This window comes from Mesoplodon mirus (assembly GCF_964341445.2).
Source record: "Mesoplodon mirus genome assembly, chromosome: 4".
NCBI lineage: Eukaryota > Metazoa > Chordata > Mammalia > Artiodactyla > Ziphiidae > Mesoplodon > Mesoplodon mirus.
The window spans coordinates 162,432,654-162,452,117 of record NC_138979.1 but is presented as its reverse complement, the minus strand read 5'-3'; the positions used below and the strand labels follow the sequence as shown (position 1 = coordinate 162,452,117).

The 19,464-nt window shown below is 49.3% G+C and overlaps 1 protein-coding gene across 3 annotated transcripts in view; it reads right to left on the bottom strand.

Annotated features, from left to right (window-relative positions):
* ESRRB (estrogen related receptor beta) overlaps nucleotides 1–19,464 on the bottom strand; it is a gene marked incomplete at its 3' end in the record, with an annotated part of 107,896 nt that overhangs the window by 14,457 nt on the left and 73,975 nt on the right. The window contains exons 3-5 of one of the 3 annotated variants that reach the window (XM_082618550.1): nucleotides 19,134–19,250; nucleotides 1,203–1,313; nucleotides 234–395 (exon numbers count right to left, since the gene is read on the bottom strand). In XM_082618550.1, the coding sequence (XP_082474676.1) occupies nucleotides 234–395; nucleotides 1,203–1,313; nucleotides 19,134–19,250 (390 nt within the window). Of the gene's footprint in view, nucleotides 1–233; nucleotides 426–1,202; nucleotides 1,314–19,133; nucleotides 19,251–19,464 lie in introns of all 3 variants that reach the window. The other 2 variants (XM_082618548.1, XM_082618549.1) reach the window with 2 other exon arrangements.

Sequence of the window (19,464 nt, the reverse complement as noted above, 5' to 3'; positions counted from 1 at the left end):
CTAGAATGATAATCCATTCTGAAGAGCCCCCAGCAGTTCAGGAACATCACTGGACCTTCCAAACAACGGCTCACCTCCAATCCCACAAAGAGAGAAAGGAGGCCAGAGAAAAATAGTCTTGCCAAGATTCCACAGGGCTCCTGGGTCACAGGCTCCCATACATCAGAACCAGAGCCATGGGGGAGCGGCTGTGAGCCTCTGACTACGTTCTCCCCCAGTCCTATGGGACTCACCTGGGATGTGCTTGGCCCAGCCAATAATGACCACGAGCTCCCTGTCTGCCAGATCACAGAGCGTGGTCAGAGCCTTGATGTCGCCCTCTGGCATGCCAGGGGGTGGCATGGCGTAGAGTTTGTCCGGCTCAGCCACCAGCAGGTAGGAGACGATTTTAGTCACTGCAACAACAAAAGGGAGAATGTAAATGCCTGGGAAAAGAGGAAAGGGGCCAAGGTGGAACCTGAGATGGCTCAGGAAGAAAAGTTGGGTTCTGAGGAGCCCCAGAAGCTCAAACATGGCTAAAAACCCCCCTCCATTCCTCCCTCCCTCCCTCGCTCCCTCCCTCTTTCTCTCTTTCTCTTTCTCTTTCTTTCTTTCTTTCTATTCTATTGGTGATAGTTGATTTACGATGTGTTAATTTCTGCTATACAGCAAAGTGACTCAGTTATACATATATACATTCTTTTTCATATTCTTTTCCATTATGGTTTATCCCAGAACATTGACTATAGCTCCCTGTGCTATACAGTAGGACCTTGGTGTCCATCCATTCTATATGTAATAGTTTGCATCTCCTAACTCCAAACTCCCAGTCCATCCCTTCCCTACCACCCCCCTCCCTTTCTGACTCCACAGAGTTGCTGGCAGTGATGATTTGGGCTCTTGGGAAATATCCCAACAAGGGAAGTTGCCTGGTGAATTCTCTTATGGTGAACGTGATTCAAGTGGGAGGTGAGGGGACATGTTCTGGATGCTGGGCCCATGCCTTCTTAGGATCATGCTGCATTTGGAGCTACATTCTGTAAATGTCACAGGAAAGGTCTTCTGAATGAAGCCTGAAGTACCAATGCCAGACACTGATGCCCCTCCCCGTGACCCTCGGTGCCCCATAACCCAGCAGTGTGAAGATGGCGTTTCCCCAGAGGGATGCCAGATGTTCCAGGAACAGATGCTGGCAAGAGGGGCAGGGACTGCCCTGCACTCACATGGCTTTTTAGCAGGAGGAGAAATCTGTAAGCTCAGGTACGGGCTGCTCTCTGAGTCCAGCCGTCGCTTGTATTTCTGGCGGCCTCCACGCACTCGGTCAAGGCGCACACCTTTTGGGGAGGAAAGGGAGAAGGTCTCAGGGTTGTTCAACATCACCAGGGGTGTTAGCGCTGACTTTGGAATTTCAGCAATGGCTAAATCTTCAGGGCTACTTCCCGACGGCTTTTTTTTACAGCTGCCACATGGCCAGCCTCAGGCCAGGTGACTGAACAATCCTAAGATAATTGTCCTCCCAGTAATGGCCCATCCGGGTTGCCTTAGGCCTGGTCCTGCCTCTCTGGAGTCAACATCCTCCTGAAATCCATCCCAAGCAACCTTCAGCTCTTGAGTCTTTCTGTCTCCAAAAGACAAAGCACAACAGACACACTCCTCCAATGGCTGGGGAAAGAAGACACACCATTTTAGATCTGCTGTGAATCCAGGCAGGACTGAATTAGCTTACCAAGAGAGGAAAGGCCGCCACAGGCGGCCCCTCCAAAGAGCTATAACAAAGATTTGCAAACTTCTCCATAAAAAGCATCTAGGGGCTTCCCTGGTGGCGCAGTGGTTGAGAGTCTGCCTGCCAATGCAGGGGACGCGGGTTCGTGCCCCAGTCTGGGAAGATCCCACATGCCGCGGAGCAGCTAGGCCCGTGAGCCATGGCCGCTGAGCCTGAGCGTCCGGAGCCTGTGCTCCGCAACGGGAGAGGCCACAACAGTGAGAGGCCCGCGTATCGCAAAAAAAAAAAAAAAAGGCATCTGGATGGGCACTCATTACAAATGTCAATTTCTGGATCCCTCCCTCAGAGATTCTAGGATTCAGTTCTGTCTGTCTATACAAATGCCCCACGGGATGAGGATGCTGTTTGTTCTGGCCACACCAGGAACACCAGTGCCCGGAAGGCTCTCAACAGCAGGTACAAAAGCAGCTGTGGCCATTCCACCCTGACATCCATTTCCAGGAGTGAGGCCCTATCCTAGAGAGACAGACCCCTTATTTTCACTGGGTCCATACCACCTTCAAGAGTCTTGCCCACCCACAGCTCCTGCTGTCTGGACAGAGCTGTTGGTACCATTTGACAACCCCACCAGCAGGCAGGGCGGACAGGACCTCCAGGGGGTTCCTCAGCCAAGGCTACACAAGCCTGTGTGTGGCCACCAACCTATGTGACCTGACATGAAACGATGGATGGGACCCATCAACTGAGCTCCAAGTGAGAACTAACACAGAAAGCAGAGCGGCTCTCCTTTCCTTACCACGAAATGGACCTTGACTAAAACACATAAGAAGTCGAAGTCAGAGACAGAGACAGAGTCCCCAGAGGGAGCAAGCTCGGTGGCTTCAACTCCTCCTCCTTTCCCCAAAGGTCAACAGCATGATGGGCACAGAGCCCCAGTCAGTTGATCTTCGGGGCCCTGTCTTTCCCCGGCACTTCCTCCTGCTGGTCCTACCTTCTTCCATCTTCCTAGCCCACGGGGGGTGCTCAGAGGGCCAGGAGGATGCGGTAAGCACACCCAGCCAGGATGCCTGAGGGGACTGTCTTTTGGGGGCCAATCAATGCTCGGCCTTTCATCAGCAGCATCCTTTTTACCCCACAACCTGGCACTTTTTTATTTGATGCTGAACATGGCTGTAGTGAACTTTTTTCCCAACAAAGGGTCTACCCAGCATCCCACCCCTGCTTCCTATTTCAAAGCAATACCCCTGTTGTGAGTCATCTTACTGGGGAGGGTAGCAGTAGTACTCTTAGCCGCAGGGGTGTGGGCAGCCCTGGGCCAGACTCTCCTGATTACTGCATCTCCCGTGCCTGGGCTCTCGGGGGCTTCCCTTGGTCCTTGTCTGGCTAAGTGTGGTCCTTGAGCCTCCTGACGGGCTTGCAATGAACTCTCCGTCTGCTTCGAGAGTCAGAATGGGTTGCAACTGACCACCTCTATAGTGGGTTCTCTGGGACAAGACACTGAGATAAGGACATGAATGTAGGCAAGTTTATTTTGGAGGCGTTCTCAGGAACAAAGTCAATAATGACCACAGCTTCCCAGCGGATGTGGCTGTGTAATCCACATCCATCAGCACCTCGGACCTTGAAGGGGCAGCCGAATCCCGTCCAGCACAAGACCAAACTCACGTGCTGATGGGACTCTGGCTCACCCCTCCCGGCCCCTTCTGTGAGGGTAGAAGGAGCAGGCACATAAGGGCAGGAAGGAGGACAGTTCCTCCCTTTGCGGAAAAGGTTTTTGGGGAGAAGTTCCCTGTTTGGAAGAGTTTTCTTGACCCCATCCAGTGACACAGCCACAAAGCAGCTCAGCCCTGCCTACTACACCCGAGGCGAGTCAAACCCTCCACCAAGCTTCTCCCCCTGGAAAGCTGGCAAGACCAAGAGTGAAAATGCCAAGCGTCAGGCATAAAGGACCGTGAGGACCCCAGTTTCCTGAGCACCTACTATGTGCCAGGGTCTGACTTGGAGTCCAAGATGAGCCCCTTCCCCGCTTCACTGACTTTGTCTGCTAGATGCCAGTCTCATGAGCTTTCCCTTCCCACCCAGGTTGCCTGATCCCAGACAGATGTCAGCAGGAGAGTGAACTGCTCCACAAAAGTAAAAAGAGGCGCCCATCCCTCAGCAAGGCGAGAAGATGGGCAGATGCCACCTCTGTCACAGCATCCATGTGAAATACTCTCTGTCCTGATAGAGGGCCTGGCTCTTGGTGGGTGTTCAAGAAAGTCTTGACACATACAGGAATGGATATGCCTCCACCCAGGCTGGGTGCTTCTTCCTGGGCTCCAATAACACACCGGGCTTCCCCTAATGACTAGGCGCCCCTTACAGCCACAGGCTGCTCACCATGTTACTCCAGGGCCTGTCGTGGCACCCAATGTGCCATGTGTATGCTTAGAAAATGTGAGCTGTTACTATGATCATTGCTGTCATCATTATTACTACTCTTCCCCTGTGCTGCGTACAGCCCTCTGGTAAGTCACATTGATCATGAAATAATGAGAACAGCCTAACTGATGGAGGACTTTCTGTATGTGTCGCCCTATTTAAGCCACAGCATATAAAGCAGGTGCGGGCTTCCCTGGTGGCGCAGTGGTTGGGAGTCAGTCTGCTGATGCAGGGGACGCAGGTTCGTGCCCCAGTCCGGGAAGATCCCACATGCCGCGAAGCGGCTGGGCCCGTGAGCCATGGCCGCTGAGCCTGCGCGTCCGGAGCCTGTGCTCCACAACGGGAGAGGCCACAACAGTGAGAGGCCCGTGTACCGCAAAAAAAAAAAAAAAAAAAAAAAAAAGCAGGTGCTATTATCCCCATTTTACAAACGAGAAAAACTGAGACTCACAGAGATTTAGCAATTTGCCCAATAAATGAGCCAATATCCAAGCTCTTTGCCATTTCAGGGTATGACTTCCCAGGGCACAGCAGGTATAAACTCTCTAAATTTTCTCCACCAGATCTTTATAGCACAATGGTCAATAGCTCCAATCAATAAGTGTATCAATTAACAGGTTATTCTGTTTAAAAAAAAAAGTAGCCTGCTGCGTTTGATTATGCACAAATTGATAACCGATATGAGGTGTGTTTGTTCTCCTTGCCTCCTGTCTGCTTTCCAAGTCCTACTCTGAACACAAACCCCAGTCACTCAAGCCCACGGGATCCAGTGATCAAGGTCCCTTATGAGTTGTGTGTGGCCTTAGCCAAGCTGGCGCTCGTGGCCTTGGTCTAGGATACAGGGGAGGAGGCAATGGTAGTAACAACTCTGCTCACCGCATGTGGCTTTTGTGACAAATGACATCATAGCGGGAAAATTATTGGTAAATTGGGAAGTGGTTTCAGTAGCCGGGTGAGGCCATCACTCCTATGGCTGTGTGCTCTGACACCCACCTGGCACTTCACATGCCACCTCCAATTCAGTGGGCTCTTGGAGGACAGGGCCCAGGTCTGCCCCATTTTCTGAGTTCTCCCTTCCCCCCTACACTGCCCCACAGTGAGGGTTTATCAAAGACCATTTAGGGTAGAGGCGTCCTAGGGCACAGACCCAGGCTGGGGTTGGGCAAATGGGCCCCCACCTAAGTGACCTGCCCATACCATCAAAGGTACCCTTGAAGGCCCCGTTCAACTATTATCTCTACTGGGAAACCTTTCCAGACTCCCCTGGCCGAGCTGGCCACACCATTCTTGGGCTCCCTTTGTTCTTCCTCTTTACAGCAACCAAGGTCAAAACAACTCTTTACCATCATACACTATGTTCCCATCTCCCTGGTGGACTGTGGGCAACTTCTGGACAAGGACTTTCATTTATAGTTGCAGCCCAAGCTCAGCACACAGCCTGCGGGCAGTAATCAAGTGTCTGAGTAAAATGACGTGCCCAGTTAAAACGATGCTCTTCAGAGTTAAGAAAAAAAAGAATCTCAGGGTCTGATCCTTGCTCCAGCTTCCATTTGTCTCTCCAGCCTCCAGAAATTCCCTCTCTCAAGGCAGCCTATTCCTCATGAAACTTTCTCCTCTATTGAGCTGAATTCTTTCTCCAGATCACTCCTTACCCTGCATCCCATCCAACAAGACCACCTCCCTTCCATAAGACAGCCCTTTATGGACTTGAACATCCTTGGGCATCCACCTTCTATGCTCAAGTACCCCTTATGTTCTACATTTGTACAATGTTTTAGGCCAGCCACCTCCTCGCCTTCCACACATTTGTCTGTACTGATGCGATCTGATGCGAGAAAGGTCAGCCCCTCAAGGGCAGAGACAGTGGACAGAGGTCTGAATTCCTTTGCACTCTGCCTAAACAGACGTTGGTCTATGTTTATACTTATTATCTGCCAATGTGTGTTTTTCGGGGGACTTCCCTGGTGGCACAGTGGTTAAGAATCCGCCTGCCAATGCAGGGGACACGGGTTTGGGCCCTGGTCCGGGAAGATCCCACATGCCATGGAACAACCAAACCAGTGCGCTACAACTACTGAGCCTCTGCTCTAGAGCCCACGAGCCACAACTACTGAGCCTGCGTGCCACAACTACTGAAGCCCGAGTGCCTAGAGCCCGTGCTCCACAACAAGAGAAGCCACCGCAATGAGAAGCCCTCACACCACAGCAAAGAGTAGCCCCCACTTGCTGCAACTAGAGAAAGCCCGTGTGTAGCAACGAAGACCTAAAGCAGCCAAAAATAAATAAATAAAATAAATAAATTTATCAAAAAAAAAAAAAAAAAAAAGAAGCAGCCCCTGCCCAAGAGGTAATACAGCAAGATGTTGTATCATAAATCCTTTAGAAGTGGATCACCAAATACTAACAGTTGGATCTGGCAGACATTATTAGTTTCCTACCCAATTTCATTCCATTCCCCCTCTTCCATGCTAACAGAGACTGGATTTTCTTCATAGGCACATAGGGCTTTCTTCATAGAGAGCCCTAGCCAGTCCCAGCATTCCTGTTCCCCACTTTCCCAGTTTCCCTGGTAACCAAGGCTGGTCATATGACCTGGTTCTGGCCAATGGGATGTAAGATGAAGTCCATGGTGGGGGCTTCTGGGAATGGTTTTGCTTTTCTGATAAAAGAGACAGACATAGTTGGTGCAGCTCTTTTTGCCCTTCTTCTGCCCTGACCTGGAAGATGAAGCCTAGAGCTGTGGCAACCACCTTGTAACAATGAGGCAGCCATGTGAGGACACCAAAGAACACCAGAGAAGAAAGGCAGAGCCTGAGCCCTTGATGCTGTGGCTGAGAAGCCTGTGCAATTGGCCATTTCTGGTCTTCTTCTTAGGTGGGGCAATCAATCTCATTTATTGATGCTTAAGCCACTAGCAGTCAAGTTCTCTGTAACTTGCAGCAGAAAGCAATTTTCGCTGATAAAATGGGCAATTACTTTTTAAATTAGAATGCTTAAGTCTTACAAACAGCAAATGGAAAAAAATAAAGGCGGGGACTTGAACCTGAAATAAGAGTTGCCTTATTGTTTGTGTTCTTATATTAGTGAAATATCTAAAAAAGTAGGCTCAGGGAGCATATTAAAATACTAATTAACTTAAAATTGCTGTCCAGGATTATTAGATTATATCATCTTATTGATACTCTCTGAATTTAAAAAAGCATCAATAATATTCTCATATAAAGTACACCAGAGCTCCAAATACTATAATAAATACTTATCCTTTGTTTTAACTACAGTTCAACACTGTTTCATCTTTTCACATGTGCAGGCCAAAATTTAAGCATTCATAAGTGTGTCATGAATACATAGTGAATGCTCAATAAATGTTAGCCAATATAATTATGATTAAAAATATCAATACTTCACCCTTGAAACTGTTCCGTATCTTGACTGTATCAAAGCAAATATTCTGGCTGTGATGTTGTACTATAGTTTAGCAAGATGTTACCATTGGGAGTAACTGGGTAAAGGGTACATGAGATCTCTCTGTATTATTTCTTACAACTGCATATGAATCTACAATTATATCAAAATTTAAAAGGTTAATGAAAAATTTGTTTAACTACTTGTGGAAGTGTAACGCAGCGATTCCACTCCTAGGTCTATACTCAAAAGAATTGAAATCAGGACCTCGAACAGATACTCATCTGCAAATGTTCATGGCGGTATTATTCACAATATCCAAAAGGTAGAAGCAACCCAAGTATCCTTTCTTTTATTTTCAAAGGTTCTTTTTAAATTAAAAAAAATTTTTTTTAATTTTAAGGTTTTTTTGGCTGAGCTGTGTGGCTCGTGGGATCTTAGTTCCCCGACCAGAGATCGAACCCAGGCAGTGAAAGTGCTGAGTCCTAACCACTGGACTGCCAGGGAATTCCCCAACCTAAGTATCCATCGACACACAATGTGGAATTATACGTACAATGGAATATTATGAAGTTCTGATACATGCTATGGCATGGATGAACCTTGAAAACATTATGCTAAGTGAAATAAGCCAGACACAAAAGGAGAAATGTTGAGAGAGGCATGGACATATACACTACCAAACGTAAAATAGATAGCTAGTGGGAAGCAGCCGCATAGCACAGGGAGATCAACTCGGTGCTTTGTGACCACCTAGAAGGGTGGGATAGGGAGGGTGGGGGGGGGAGGGAGATGCAAGAGGGAAGAGATATGGGAACATATGTATATGTATAACTGATTCGCTTTGTTATAAAGCACAAACTAACACACCATTGTAAAGAAATTATACTCCAATAAAGATGTAAAAAAAAAAAAAAGGAGAAATGTTGTAGGATTTCATTTATAAGAAATAACTCGAATAGACAGAAAGTAGATTGGAGGATCCCAGGGGCTGGGGGTAGGGGAGAAAGGGGAGTTATAGGATAGTTTCTATTTGGGATGATGAAGAAGTGTTGGAAACAGGTAGTGGTGATGGTTGCAAAACACGGAACGTGCTTAATGCCACTGAATTTTATGTACACTTAAAAATGAGTTTTAGGGAATTCCCTGGCAGTCCAGTGATTAGGACTCAGCACTTTCACTGCCGTGGCCCAGGTTCAATCCCTGGTTGGGGAACTAGGATCCCACAGTCACACAGCTCGGCCAGAAAAAAAAAAAAAGTTTTTAAAAGGTGAATTTTATTGAATATGTTTTGCCACAATTAAAAAACAAGGTAATATACCTAAAACCACTGAATTGTACAGTTTAAATGGGTGAATTATATCTCAATAAAGCTATTAAAAGATTTTTAAAAATACTTCACTTTTCTCTGATTAGTGGAATTAAATAACATAAAATGTATGAAACATAGTAATGTGCTCAGTACACAGTAGGCCCTCAATAGTAGTCTCTTTCCTTTCATCTGCCTATGAAAGTGGTAGTGTCTGCCTTGAACTGCTAGCTTACTTCATGGGAAGAGAGAGAAACACACCCACTTAGTTACAACTACCGTAGGTCAGATGTGTTAAACAAAACTCTCAAGAAACTAAGGTTCAGAGAGGTTGAATATTGTGCCCAGGGGCACACAGCTCCAACACAGGTACTCTCTTGAATATGCTCGGCTGCAGCCATATAGTCCCCAACCCCCAGCAGTCTCATCACTAGGCTGGTGCCCCTGTATCTGCAGTGTCCAATCCCACTTCCCAGCTCAGGGCACAGGAAAGAGCACAGAAGCTGCTGGGCTGCTCTGGGGAAGAAACTGCCTGCGGGGAGGAGAGTGGGGCTCCCCCAAGCCCCTGCCCCATCTACTGACCTATCCACACTGCAGGCACGTCAGAGCAGCCAGAGCCTGCGGCTGCCGCGTCCTGGATCAGATGTCCACTTGCTGACTTGATAAGATCAGACTTCTGACTTTTTTCTTAATGGAAGTAAAATAATTCCTGCTTCCCTCCAACTCCCCCCACCCTTTCTCCTCGGTCGCCCTCCCTAAGCTGGATGAGATCCCAGCCTTTCGGAAGTAAAAATAGCAGAGTGTGCAGGGGTGGCAGCGGGGGCGGGGGGGCAGTTTTAAGTTTCTTTCTTTTATCCCAGGCACTAAAAATAACCGGTTAAAGCTCAGAAAAGTGTGGCCCTGCACCTGGCCCCCAGCCTGTCCCAGGTGCTGCCCCGTCACATTTCTCCTTCCACAGGAAAGGTTCAGACAAGGCAGAGAGGGAGAGGTTCTGAGCCTGTGTCCTTCTCCTGCCTCCTCTGCAGAGCTGCTGTCCTAGACACTGCAAAGCTGTCATGGTCAAGACTCTTCTCTTCCTCTTACCTAGGAACCCGTCCCCCCCAAACACACACTCAATTTAATGTCCTTGGTTTATTAAGGATGTGTGCAATGCTTTACAGTTTACAAAGCTATTTCCATGTGTCATTTGATCTGTGTAACAAAATTGAGGGAGGGAGAACACATGATGATTATTATTATTCCCATGTGAAAACTGAGGCTCAGAAAGGTCGGGTGACTTTCTCAGGGCCACACAGCCAGGAAAGGTCTGAGGGAGGATCTGAACCTTAATCTCTAAGTCCTATCTCCTTAGCCCTGAACTTGAGACCACCTACCCTGTATGATTGTCAGAATGCCCTGAAAGCCTTTGAACTACACAGACCTTAAGGACTTACCCACTTAAGTCAATAGGGGAGATGTACAGGAATGGATAATTTTGCAATGCTCCTCTAATGATTCTGACTACCTACCAGGTCTGGGGAGCATGCACTAAACCTATTTTATGCAGTACTTTTGTCTAACCAGTGTTCCCCACAGGAGCCTTAGGTGTTGACTCTCTACCTATAAGTTCTACCAAACTATAGCTGACCCATCTCCAGAAAGAGGAACAAACCACACAAAAGGTGATAGGAGTACTCTGGGCTCCTGAGGGCTCAGGGGCTGTGGGTCACGTGGACACGCTGATGGACACCCCAGCCCAGCAGAATGCCCTGCCTAAACACTCATCTACACCCCACACACGATCTGAGCTCCCTTCAGCCACCTGTCTGGCAGGAGGTCCTGGGTGACAGGTGAGCTCACTTTGCTGCCTCCGAGAGGACAGGTATCTCGGACTGCCACTTACCCTGGTGCCATATCATAATGGTGAAGAGTGCCTCATTCCCAACTCACCATAAGCCGAGAGAGCCTTGTGGGTGGATAAACACACATGCCACCTAATATACCAGGGCTTGTGCCAGCTGCTCTAGGATGGGTTAAGATGGTACTGGGTGATGAGACCCTGGCCTTCTGTTTATTAAGGAAGTGTCTGCTCTCCTGCTGCTCTCTCCTCTGGACCCTTCTCACCCAGGGCACCGTGTCCCCAAGGACATTTCAGTAGGGCTGTGCTATCCTTGCATGCCCAGCTGCCAAAAAGTCTCTAAAACTGAACACCTAACCAGGAAAGACTATTTCAGCTCAGCCTCCCTTTCCATTCCCTTCCTCTTTTTCCCACTTTGAGGAAGGGCTATAGGCTTTGCTACTGGCCAAGGCATCTCAATGAGTTGGATTGGACTTCTTAGAAGGAATTCTTGTATAACCAAGGAGACTAGATTCCACCCAGCTCTGTTATTTACTAGCTGCATGGCCTTGGGCAAATCACTTAAACTCAGTTGCACTAGATCAGTCATGGCAAAAAGCTGTCAGCTGCGCCACCATCCTCCATTTCCTAGTCTGTGGCAGACATTGCTAATCAGTCACAGCACTCTTGCCTACTGATCCCAGGCACTGCCTAAGAAGCCTTTCAATCATGCATTCTAGGCAGCTGCTCCCCACCCTACAGTTGACAGTCCAGCTAAAAGCAATTTGCCATCCTGGAGCCAGCTCATTGTACTCAAAAGTCAAGTCCAGCAAGATCCAAGACCAACATGGGTAAGGCAGATTAGGAAAGCATCTTTACAGTAGTAGGTTAAGTAAGTAAGTAAGTAAATAAATAAATAGAAGGTATTTTAATGACACAGAAGTGCAAACCATAAAGGAAAAGACTGATACATTCAATTTATTAAAATTACTAACTTCTGTTCATCAAAGGATGCCATAAAGAGAAGAAAGCTACAAATGAGATCTTTACACCACCAGCTACTGAAAAAATGACTCATAAAAATGACCAGAATATATAAAGATTTCTAAATAAAGTAGAAAATTTGGGAAAAGGCTCAGACAAGTACCTCACAGAATACAACTCTGTTTACTCCTTTACATACTGTCTGTTGTCTGTGGCCACTTTCACATTACAACAGCAGATTTAAACAGTTAAGACAGAGACCTTTTGGCCCACAAAGCCTAAAATATGTATCCGGCTGACTCCTGTAATACAGAAATGAAAATAGATGAATTATAGCACCATGCAACAAGATGCATTCATCTCAGAAATACTGATTAAAATAATTAAGATGCAGAAGAATACGTATAGCATAATTTCATTTAAAACTGAAAAACATGATATGATTTGAGATACAAATATATGATAAAACCATAAAGAAAGGCAAGAAAAAATAATGTGAAATCAGGATAATAGTTGCCCCTGAAAGTAATGAATGCGGGCTCAGGTACAGAGGGACTCTCAAAAGTAAGGGTAAAATTTCTTTTTCTTAAACTGGGTGGAAGGTATCAATATTCTTCCTACTTCACATATCTTTTTGGCAAATGACAATGCCTGTCCTTTAAAATATGTTATTCTTTTCCCATCCCAACATAGTTTTAGCTGGACACATGGCATCCCAGCTAAAGACTACAATTCCCAGACATCCTTGCAAAGATGTGTGGCCGAGTGACTAGATTCCACCAATGGGCTGTGAATGGAAGGAACTTGTACCACTCTGGGTCCTGTCCTTCGAGGGACTGGATATAGGCTTTTCTTCCTTTTGGCTGCCTTGGAGATGGGTCCACAAGTGGAAACCACTTGCTAAGGATGGCAAAGCCATCAACCAGTCCTGGATCACCTTAGACATATTGGACTGCTACATGAGAGATGAGAGAGAATTAAAGTTCTATCTTGCTTAGGTTTGAGTTTTTTGCTTTGAGGGAGGAAGGGAGTCTCTCTGTACAGAAGTTTAGCCTTACCTTAACTAATATAACATACTATAAATATTTTTCTGGATCTACTTGATGCTTACTTTAAAAAATATATATATTTATTTATTTATTTATTTTGGCTGCGCTGGGTCTTTGTTGTGGCACGCATGTGGGATCTATTTCTCTGACCAGGGATTGAACCTGGGCCCCCCGCGTTGGTAGCACGGAGTCCCACCGACTGGACCACCAGGGAAGTCCCTTGATGCTTACTTTTAAAGGAAGTGTTTTGTTTGTTTTCATTTTTATTTTTAAAGTGGATAGATATATAGTAAGTGCTGCCAACCCTTCAGGAAAGTTTTGTTGAGAAAGGGAGAAGGGTAAGGTAGCAGCAGCTGAACAGAGATAAAGTTTGGATCAAAATACATTTGTGGGTTTTTAAAATTAAATTCTGTTTGGGTGCAGATGAAAATGATCCAGCAGTGAGGAAGGGTTTGATGGGGTTGGAAGCAGACATGATACTATAGGAGTGAAGTCCCTAATAAAGAACGAGGAAGGCGATTCAGTGCAGAGATGGGAAGACCGGCTTTTTTTTTTTTTTTTTTTTTTTTGCTGTACGCGGGCCTCTCACTGTTGTGGCCTCTCCCCAGACTGGCTTTTGATAGGAACAGAAATACCTCTAAGAAGAGTGAAGACAGAAAACAAGTAGGTAGGTTTGTGGATTCAACAGCAGGAGGTTTAGAAATTCCCCACTTGGGCTTCCCTGGTGGCGCAGTGGTTGAGAGTCTGCCTGTCGATGCAGGGGACATGGGTTCGTGCCCCGGTCCGGGAAGATCCCACATGCCGCAGAGCAGCTGGGCCCGTGAGCCATGGCCGCTGAGCCTGCGCGTCCGGAGCCTGTGCTCCGTAACGGGAGAGGCCACAACAGTGAGAGGCCCGCGTACCGCAACAAAAAAAAGAAATTCCCCACTTGACTGCTTCTATTTTCTCAAGCAAATATGAAGCAAGGTCATCAGCCAAGGAGCAGGGAAAGAGGCTACAGGAGATTCAAAACTGCCTTCTGAAACACAGACGAAACCAGTGATGTAACATGATGCAGAGTATCTTAAATCAGTGACTAACATTTTACTCTGTGGGACAACTCTAGCGGTTTTCCCTGGTGAATCAGGAGCAAGATGAAACAGCAACTAAATACTATCATTCCTATTTTACAGAGGAGGAAAGGGATGCTTAAAGAAGTTAGTAAATCACCCAAGGAGCTGATAAATGGTGCCGCTGGGGTTTTACAGGGTCTGTATGACCACTGAACCTGTTATCCAATGTCTGACGAGCCAGAGCCCTGAATGAACAGTAATAAGGGCTCAGCACAGACAAGACCATCTCCTGTGACTTCATTCAATTAACACTTCCCCAACCAGAGGTCATCAAGTCATCGTGCCTGAGTGGCCCAAGGCGTGAGGCCATACGGGAAGATCTTGTGAGGTGTCCGATGTGTGTGTGTGTGTAAGGTGGAAGGTGGTTCAGGGAATACAAACAGCCATCAGAGTTCTTGGGCTCTAGTTCAAAACTATTCTTTGAAGTGCTCAAGAGTTGTTTTGTTTCAGAACACTAATGTATTTTGGAAAAGAAAAAGAATTTTTCAAGGCAAGTCATCTCTCATCCTCTTTCCTCATTCACAGGGCCAGAAAAGTGGTATTTCTGGCATGGGCTAGAGGCAGGATACTCTATAAATACAAAGCCATTAAATCCCATGCAGCGGGAACCTGATCAGGGCCTCCTTTTAATTTCCTGACATGAGCTGGCCACTAACCCAATTACCCAGAATCCCCGGAGGAGCCCTCCGCCTTCCCAACAAGCACAAAGAGATTGAGAGCGTATTGCATGGATGTCAGCCCAGCTTTCTCTGAAATCAAATATCTTTTAGAAAACACTTGGGGAAAGGCAGACCAGGGGCTATGGGGAGGAGGAAGTGAAGCGGGCCCGGGAGGCTGGTGGCCTGAGGGAGGTAAAGTGAGGTGAGCAGAAGAAGTTTGCAGGGACAGTCTGTGCGGGAAGATGTGCAGAATTCCCGGATGGATGGGTGCCCCCTGTTGACATGCAGCAAATGGTTCTCCAGGTTCTCCTGGCTTAGAGGCTGTCAGGCCACACCCTCACCTATCTGGGGAGAGCTTCTCCATGGTCCTCCCAAGGGACTTTTCTCATCCTCCTTTTAGACCCCAGACGGGGTCAGCCTAAGGCAATGCCACCTCTAAGACTCCCACCAGCCAATCCAGGAGGAAAATCAAGGCAGCTGGACACTAGTATGCCCCACCTAACACAATGGGCGCAAACGAGAGTATCTTTTTTTTTTTTTTTTTGCGGTATGCGGGCCTCTCACGGTTGTGGCCTCTCCTGTTGTGGAGCACAGGCTCCGGACGCGCAGGCTCAGCGGCCATGGCTCACGGGCCCAGCAGCTCCGCGGCATGTGGGATCTTCCCAGACCAGGGCACGAACCCGTGTCCCCTGCATCGGCAGGCGGACTCTCAACCACTGCACCACCAGGGAAGCCCACAAGAGTATCTTTGAATCCAGTACTACTTTAACACGCCTAGGAAGCTGACATTTTAAAGTGGTCCCACAGCAGATCTTACCAAAGAGTTGTCCCATCTAGTCCTCACCTTGACCTAGTGATAAGAGAGCAGGTTTCAACACCCCTGCTCCACAGGTGAAGAAATGGAGGCCCAGGCTCGTAAGTGAGAAATAATAGGCATAGCAAGGATACCTAAGAGCCAGGAGGGGACACAGGCACTGACTCCCAGCCCAGAGCAGATTTTGTATTCAGTTTCTTATAAAGAGAATCATCACTCTTTTCTCTGAAAATACAGAGTTTCATACACGGGATTTGCTTGAGGCAAGACAGACCCTTGGACATCACCTGTGTTCCACAGCCGATGCTTCCAGAACTGACAGCAGCCTCGAGGCAGAGGCTGAGCCAAAGAAAGCCCCACTTCTGACCTTTTCCCTGGCAGTTGCTGGGCGCCCCCAAATCACGTGGCACTCTCTCAGGCTATTTTACTTAAGAAAGGAAAGACCAAATAAGGCATCCAGCGCTGCCGGACAGAAGAGGGAAACGGCGGCGTTCTGATGTGTAGGTGAGATGGGGAGGCGGGGGAGGCTGGCCTTCCATTCTCCCCTTCTCCATCCCCCTCCCCCAGAAGACCCAGGACCCCAGCCCCTGGCTCCCGGATGTCGAGGAGCCTTGAAGATGGGCGGGGGGGCACCTGGGGAAGGCTGGGGTCTGCATTTCAGAGTCGGGTCAGAGTCTGAGGGAGACAGAGGGAGGCTGGGCGCCTGCACATGATGGGGGGTGGGGGGGAACGGGCACCTAAACAAAAGCAGGAGCCAGAGCAGCTGCCTGGCAGGGACACAGGCTTCTCAAGGAGCCACGCTCCTCTTAAGGGGCTGGTCCCCGTGGAGCTTCAGATCCCAGGATCTTGCCAAGGCTCTGCACTGCGGGGAAGGGCTAAACGAAGGCGCTTGGAGCCTTTGTGTCATCTTCCCCCCGTCGGCAGCGGGGGCAGGGCAGAGCCGGGGAGGGGAGCGTTCTGGTGACCACCCTTATCCTGGGGCAGAGATCCTGAGGGACCTCGGGCTGAGCCCCCGGGGAAGTTCACCTCAGCACACCTGCCCGGCTCCCGCCAACAGCCTCAGGTGCCCACCATGCGTGTGCTCCCCACCTGAGGCTCTCGTTCCCCCAGCAGCCCACACCGTCATCCTGGGACACACAGCATCCATCTCACTCCTTTTAAGTAGTCGGCGGGGTGCCTGGCCTGCTGTTACCAATGGATTGCGCCCCTGGCCACCTGCTTCCCTGCCTCTGTGGATCCCCTCATCATTCTGCCTTTCTGGGGCGCCACTGGGAAGTACCCCTGCTCTCTTCCCAGCACTGGGTAGCCCCTCAAGAGACTCTGCTCAAAGGTTGCAAGGTGGTCCAGGGATTTCAAGCGGTGGTCCCCACTTTTTCCTTATCTCTCCCTCCCTGCTCATAATCCTGGGGGGAGGGCGAGGTGGCCTGGGATTGGAAGCCTCCCCACCCCTGACCTGGGCCATGGGGAGTAGACACAGCAGAGCAGGGCTCCAGGCTCCAGGCTCTGGGACCAGCTCCCCTCAAACCAGCGTGAGTCCCTGCAGGACTCAATTTTGTCTCCCTTCAAATTCAGGAGTATATTGATAGCAATCAGCTTTTTCTGTTCCAAGCTCCTCAGATGCTGTGAAGTAAGCCAAGAAAGGCTACACGCTCCAACCAGGAAAGGCTGTTGGACAGCTGGCCCCTGCCTGAGTGAGGGCCCTCACACCTGGCTTCCCAGAACATCCTTACAAACTTAAGAGCAGAGTCTCTCCAAGGCTGACAAAGCCTTCGGTTGCTTCTCAGCAGCATGCAGAGGGGGAAGTCAGGAGACCAGCGCTGAGGCACGCTTCTGAGGGCCTCTGTGCCTCAGTTTCCTCATCCGTGAACCCCAGGATGCTCTGGAGGAGCAGAAAGAACTTGGTACGGAAGACAGAGGACCTGCTTCAGCCACTAGCTGGGGTCACACCCTGCACAGAGGTAGACCAAAACTGGGGAGAATCAAAATGAACAGACACAGTCTTTCAGCAGGTCCAGCGCAGCCTGTTTCTAATCTAAGAAAGAGAGCTGTTTCTTCAGTTGGTCCCCCGGTGGAGCAGCTGGCATGTGAATAAGAGCTGAGGGGCCTCCTCCACCTCAAAAGGGTTGCATGAAACAACTAGTAAGAAATGCAGTTTAGGGGCTTCCCTGGTGGCGCGGTGGTTGAGAGTCCGCCTGCCGATGCAGGGGACACGGGTTCGTGCCCCGGTCCGGGAAGATCCCACATGCTGCTGAGCGGCTGGGCCCGTGAGCCATAGCCACCGAGCCTGCGCGTCCGGAGCCTGTGCTCTGCAACAGGAGAGGCCACAACAGTGAGAGGCTCGCGTACCGCAAAAAAAAAAAAAAAAAAAACCTGAAAAAAAAGAAACGCAGATGTGCCATGTTGACAAAGGGGTGGTGGAGGAACCGGGCTCAGCTGAGGTGAAGGGGGCGCCCGGAATGGAAAATGGAGGGAGTCCCCGATTTCCACATTACAACAACGTCCAAGTCGTCCTACTAACAAAGCACCTTAGATTCCGGCCCTGTTCCCAGAGGGCGCCTGGAAGCCAGGATGGGAGGAGGGCCTCGGGCTCTTCAAGGCTGGGCTGGGCTCCAGAAGCCCCTCCCAGTGAGGGCCTGCATTCCAGTCCTGCCCCTTCCTCTTCTCTCCCAGCCCCTCTGGATCTGATAATCTGACATCAGCACACACCTCTTTTCCTGACTCCTCTCATTTCTGGAAGGATCCCAGGGCCCAGAATCATAAAAGCTCATCTGTAGAAATTGCCACTGGCTCCCCTTGAAAACAGGGGAAGGGGAGAAACACACACACACACACACACACACACACACACACACACACACACTACCCATCTCCAAAAATGGCACTAAACGAGATTCATCAGCCTGAGCAGATCAACAGGGAAGGTGGTGCAGGAGACCAGAGCCGTGCTGTCCTAATAATGAGAGCCACAGGTCACTTACAATTCTCTAGTAGCCACACTAAAGAAGGTAAAAAGAAGCTGTGATATCAATGTCATAATATGTTTTGTTTAATCCAATATGTCCAGAATATCATCATCTCAACATGTAATCATTGAAAAAATTATTACCACGATATTTTACGCTCCTTTTTATCATCCTAGTAAGTCTTCAAAATCTGGTGTGTATTTTACACTTAGAAGACGTGGCTCACGCTGCCGTGTTGGATGGCAGGGCTCTAGAGGAGAAAGAGAGGCAAAAGGCAGAGAAAGGAAAGGGAAGAGAGAGGATGGGGCTGGGGGCAGGGGACAGGAGGAGGAAAACACTGGCCAGGTGACAGCCATGTCCTGTGCACCTGCTGGAAAACAGAGGTTGACCTTGGCAGGTGAAGGGTACGTGACGTGTCATTCTGGGCCTCAATGTCTCTGCTGTCTGCATGCCCACACTCCATGGGCCACCAAGAGGTAATAAAGCATCTCAAGCCTTCCTTCCCAGGGTGGAGAGGGTTCTTGGCCCCGACGAGGGCCTTCCCCAGAGCGCCAAGCCAGCTTTTCTAAGGCCCAAGTGGGGTCATGATTCCCCAAAGGATCTTTAATGGAGAACTTCCAACTTCTGTTCCCCAGCAGCCTCCCGAGAGCGCGGAGAGCTTTAGCTGCACACGAGGACTGGAGGCTGCACACCTGCCTGCAGGGTGTGTGAGACAGGCAGCCTGGGGGGCAGGGCCTTCACCCGGGCTACAGGGAGAGACCTGTTCTCGTGTGCCACTCAGGGAGAAGGTCCTGAGCTTGCTGGCATTTCCCGGGGGTCTGAGACTTCCCGTGGGGAGAAGAGCTTGCCCAGGACCCAGGCTTCGGTTCCGCCTTGCATGGCCAAGCGGGGCCTCTTACCTTCCTTCAGCATCCCCACTTTGAGGCATTTCATGAAGCGACAGGCCTGGCAGGACTTGCGCCTCCGTTTCGTGATCTCACACTCGTTGGTGGCCGGGCAGCTGTACTCAATGTTCCCTGTAAGCAGACACAGAAGGGTTGCCAGGTACTGCCCCCATCTGCCAGCCACAGGCTGGATGGGGATCCACCGACCAAATCACTACTCTCCAGCCCCGAGGTTCCCACAGGGCAGTGGTTCTCAAAGTAGGAGGTGCTCCGAGACACGTGTCAGGGTGTTTCCTACTCTCTTAAATACAGAGACCCCAGTGCCAGAGGTCGGCCAGGCAGCCAC